This window comes from Ylistrum balloti, unplaced genomic scaffold (assembly GCF_031769215.1).
Source record: "Ylistrum balloti isolate Yb309-2 unplaced genomic scaffold, AGI_CSIRO_Ybal_v1 Utg369730, whole genome shotgun sequence".
Classification (NCBI taxonomy): domain Eukaryota; kingdom Metazoa; phylum Mollusca; class Bivalvia; order Pectinida; family Pectinidae; genus Ylistrum; species Ylistrum balloti.
Window position 1 is genome coordinate 3020288 of NW_026781945.1, and position 5398 is coordinate 3025685.

At 35.2% G+C, this 5398-nt stretch overlaps 1 protein-coding gene across 1 annotated transcript; it reads left to right on the top strand.

Annotated features, from left to right (window-relative positions):
- Positions 1–60: 60 nt before the first annotated feature.
- LOC132565692 (sulfotransferase 1A1-like) lies at positions 61–4656 on the top strand. Its single transcript, XM_060230388.1, has 6 exons — positions 61–76; positions 428–622; positions 1953–2276; positions 2587–2690; positions 3515–3674; positions 4544–4656. Exons 1-6 carry the CDS (start codon positions 61–63, stop codon positions 4654–4656), a joined length of 912 nt encoding a protein of 303 aa, XP_060086371.1.
- Positions 4657–5398: the final 742 nt, after the last annotated feature.

The window sequence follows — 5398 nt, forward strand, 5'->3', positions numbered from 1 at the left end:
TGTGTGACAGATTAGGTTGTGTAATATAAGTAGATTCACTGTTCAGTCTTATGAGTTATCATGGCCGAGGAAACAGGTACGTAAATAAATCTTAAGTTATTTTCATACTTCCATGAATTGTGATGGAAACTGAACTCATATATATAGCATACACAAATTGCACAGATGTATATGATTCTGAAATATAATTCTTAACGATTCGCACTAAACTCAAACATATAAGGCGAATTTTAATATAATACATAGAGACATTGTGAATAACCATTATGTTATATACACTGGTAGTGGGCCGTTGTCACGTCGTAGGGCTAATTCACATATGCATTTTGTGATGTGCGGGTGTGAGGGTGTGCGCGCGCGTGTGACACTAAATTCACAGATTGACACCTGTAGAAATAAAGGTCAGTTTTATTATCATTATATAAAGATAAACCTGTTGGAGAGTACCTTGAGGCCCGAGACAAAAACGGGAACAGCATATCTGTGCTTCGGTACGGTGAGGATGTCATGCCGGTGATGAAAGAAATGCTGGATTTCGGCGATCCACAGGAACACCTGTCACAGCTGAGAGAAATGGAGTTGAGAGATGACGACATCATGTTGTGTGCTCCCGTAAAGGCGGGTATGGTACTGCCTAACGTTGATTTTATCATCTTGAAATTGTGTATGGGATAATTCGTGTCGTTTTTTTAAATACAGGTATGCAAAACGATAGAAAAAGATATATTATTATGCAATACAAAATTAAAATAGTTTCCCGTGACGTCTACGTCTTAGAACACAAATTACTCAGTGTAACTGTTTGTAGTTGCTATGATGTTACAGGTTTACGGTAAATACGAAAGATGATTAATATCATCTTGAAATTGTGTATGGGATAATTCGTGTCGTTTTTTTAAATACAGGTATGCAAAACGATAGAAAAAGATATATTATTATGCAATACAAAATTAAAATAGTTTCCCGTGTTTACGGTTTACGGTAAATACGAAAGATGATTAATATCATCTGTGAATAGTTCATCTCATTTTTTTTCAGTGGGTTTTAATTTTAAACCACTTCCAAGCTTTTCACATCATTGGCCTGTAAAAGGAAGAAACAGTGAGATTTACAGTGCCTAACACTAATGTGGGTGGTTTCTACAATCCGTAAAGAAGCATGCATTTGATACTTAATTAACCTTATCAAAGTCATGCGTATATTGTACATTAGTATCTCATTTTTCTTCCGTTTTAAAATCTTGTGATAGGATCCTTTCGCAAGAGTGACGTCCATAGCCACAGCATATCTAACGTCGTGTCAACTACACCGACGCCATTAAAGCCCGACTGCATGAACGTGATAAAAATAGAAACCAATTTCAAGGGATCATCGTTAACAATTCGTTAACAACGAAATCCAAAATATCCACTTAATATTTCTGAATTACAATTCTAAATTTTACACTTCTGTTACATAGTGTGTATATGAAGTTCATAACTCATAATTGGTATATTAATCCATATTTACGTGTTAGGCTTGTTCAACAGTATAGGTTACTATACCATTAAATGTTTGCTTACATCTCTAAATTTTATACAATCGTTGTTTAACTGTAAAGAGACATGCAAAACATCTAGATGTAATGTTACATGTTACATTCATTTTAAAATAATTTGGTCTTAGATTTATTTTGTTGTCGTGGCGTTGTCACTGACGTCCAAGTGGTAACACCAACTGCTTCTACTATTCTAACGACAGGTATAAGGTACTTTTTAATTTTTTTTGATGAGCATATGTAGTAATTAAGTGTAAATATAAAAACTTTTAAATATTTTTTCTACCTGCATCGAAGTGTATCAATATTTACTTGTAATTACATAATTTACTTAGTGCACGTTGGGGTAACTACATGTACATTCAATGTTAATTTTGTCGTATGTTCTAAGTGACTACTTGATTATGTAACCTAGGAACCCACTGGGTATGGGAAATCATGACAATGTTGACAAGAGGAACGACAGAATACGCATCAGGACCAAAGGAGGATGCGATGCTGGAGTTTCGTTCACTGGAAAAATTAGACGCTTTGCCGTCACCAAGGATACTCAACACTCACCTAAGGTTTAGCAATCTTCCAAAGAAGCTTGTCGACAAGAGGTGCAAGATTGTATTTGTAGTGCGAAACCCTAAAGATATTGCAGTGTCTTTCTACAATCATATGTCAGCGAAGGGCTCGGCATTTGCTTACCGGGGCAGTTTTGACGATTTCTTATCTTTGTTTATGAGTGAAGTGGGTGAGTTTACATCAAAATCTGGCGTAAAAATTGAGATCGATTTGACTTGAAATACCAATGCTTTTGAAGTGTTCGCTTTCTCGTGTCGTTTTTGAAGAGAAAACAAACACGTACAACTTGAAAGGAGTAACAGGCAGCAGAAGCCATTTTTAAGAGATTCTTGACAATAAATCATATAAAAGCGACATAAATTCCGAAAGAATATCAAGTTCACGGGAAAACAAATAACACTTTATGGATTCTTGCTGACTTTAGGTATGTCTTAATTTGTCGATCGTTTGTCTTTTGACTATTTATTTATATATCGCAGTACCACATAACACCTGGTCTCAGTATATGAGGGGTTGGGAAACGGATCTGGATACGAATCCCGATATTCCACGTCACATTATCTACTACGAGGACCTAAAACAGGTGAGTCCATCATACGTCACATAATGTTCTACCAGCATCTCAAATAGGTGAGTCAATAACATCATCATACGTCACATAATGTTCTACCAGGATCTAAAACAGGTGAGTCAATAACATCATCATACGTCACATAATGTTCTACCAGCATCTCAAACAGGTGAGTCAATAACATCATCATACGTCACATAATGTTCTACCAGGATCTAAAACAGGTGAGCCCGTTACGTCTTCATAAAAAAAGCTGACAGGATTTGAAACGAGAAATTCTATAACGTCATTATACGTCACACAATGAGCTGACAGGATTTGAAATATGTGATTGTAACGAGTCACCATTCGTCACACAATGAGCTAACAGGATTTGAAACAAGTGATTGTAACGAGTCACCATTCGTCACACAATGAGCTAACAGGATTTGAAACAGGTGATTGTAACGAGTCACCATTCGTCACACAATGAGCTAACAGGATTTGGAACAAGTGATTGTAACGAGTCACCATTCGTCACACAATGAGCAAACAGAATTTGAAACAGGTGATTGTAACGAGTCACCATTCGTCACACAATGAGCTAACAGGATTTGAAACAGGTGATTGTAACGAGTCACCATTCGTCACACAATGAGCAAACAGGATTTGAAACAGGTGATTGTAACGAGTCACCATTCGTCACACAATGAGCTAACAGGATTTGAAACAAGTGATTCTATTACGTTGCATAACGGGCTTACAGGTTTTAAAAAGATTATTCTATACTACAAGTACGTATTATGCTTATATTTCACTCCCTGATTTGATTTGATTTTTATTAATATTGTCAACAGAACCCTGTTCAAGAAGTAAAGAAATTGGCATCATATCTGAATGTGACGTGTACCGATTCATTCGTCCAGGACGTTGTTGACAAATGTTCATTTGTAAATCTGAAGAAGGGTAAAACCGGTCGATCTGACACTATGATGTGGCACTTCCTCTATAGGAAAGGTAAAACATTATATAATTATCATAGAACAAGTGATGTGATTATCTACATAGGGTAGTTTTGGATTGATAACGCTGCATATTATCAACCTTCAAAACTTGAGAATATACCATTTCAGTAGTAAGATACAGTAATAAAATCTCTTTAGTTGTTCTCATAGGGACTTGGCACGAATCTCGGACCAGTGGTCCATATATATATACATGCATTATACTAACTATAATACATGCGTATGGACCATGGGTCGGAAACTCGTATCAAGTCCCTGTGGTTTTTTTCTGAAGATAGCTCGTTTGTGTGGCGTTCCCAGGAATCTTATAGTAAAATACCAGTTCAGGTTCGAACTTACCTTGTCCTAATCATTTTCATCGTTCTGTTAAAAAATACTTTAGTTACAGCTTCGGATTTTCTTTTTATACACATTGTGTGGAATTTCTCTTTGCTTTTCAAATTACGATTGCACGTGCTTTAGGTTATATAGTAAAATTAAATAAATGTAATCTAATAAAACTTAATCATCATTTTGTTAAGTTCGTTGCATCATTATAAAGATAGATGTTTAGATACTATGCTTATTTTCCTTAACCGTAAAGTATAGTAGTTAAAACAATACTTTGGAATTTACGAAATGTATATAAAGATATGAGTTCAGCATAACAGTGTAATAAATTTATCACCAAATTTGTACTTTACCACAATTCAAATGCATATTTTTGTATTCCAATGCGTTCATACAAACATAAAATACGACAAAGTTCAGTTCAATCTTTCTTGAGTTTCAGAGTTTCGTGATTTTTATAACATATTTAATTGATATATGATCCAATAACCTGTAGATGGATGCCTGATCTCTCTTTATCTAACGTTTCAGGAGAAGTCGGGGGATGGAAACAGTGGTTTACAGTTGCACAAAGTGAAATGTTTGACGAATACTTTAGAAAAGAAATGGAAGGCTCTAAATTCAAATTCAAATACACAATATAACGTGAAAAATATTTAATCGCAATAAAATCAATCAATAGAAAATGGATTTTAAAAAATACAGGAATTTATGTCTTTTAGTTATCCAAGTACTGGTTGAGCCTCAATCATGATATACACACCGACATGGTCACACAGAAGGATAAAAAAACAGACTGTGCAGCTATTATCATAAAATGACAACGGAATCTAATGTAACGCCTCTTTTTATAATATCCATGATCTAGTCCCCGATATACTCGGACGAATTTCATTCATAACATCACATCAATACGTACGCGAGAGAAATCATTATCGGTGTATAATGATACTGAAGATTAGAGAGGTTAATTATAAAGTCAATTACATCGATAACTCTAAATATGTAACGGTAATGTAGGTATTAGGTCACACTCGACGAAACTAGGGCAAAAAGGAACAAACAGTTTACTCGGACACTCAAGAAATAAGTAAAGGGAAAATAAAAGTAAGCGCCGTGTTATCGTGATCAATCAACCAAGTAATGTCACGTTCCCAAATGAGAACAATGTAAATAACAGCGTAACCAACAGACACACAAAATAAGGTAAATCGAACCTGCCCATCTTCCCTAATCATCATGTCAACCATAAAACTTACCCATAAACTTTATTATCGTGTATGTCTTCAAATCATGTCACATTAGTTACAACAGGAAAATTGTGACATTGGGAACAAGCCCTTGAATATCGGATCAAAAGCGACATGTAAACGTCATGTACTTGTG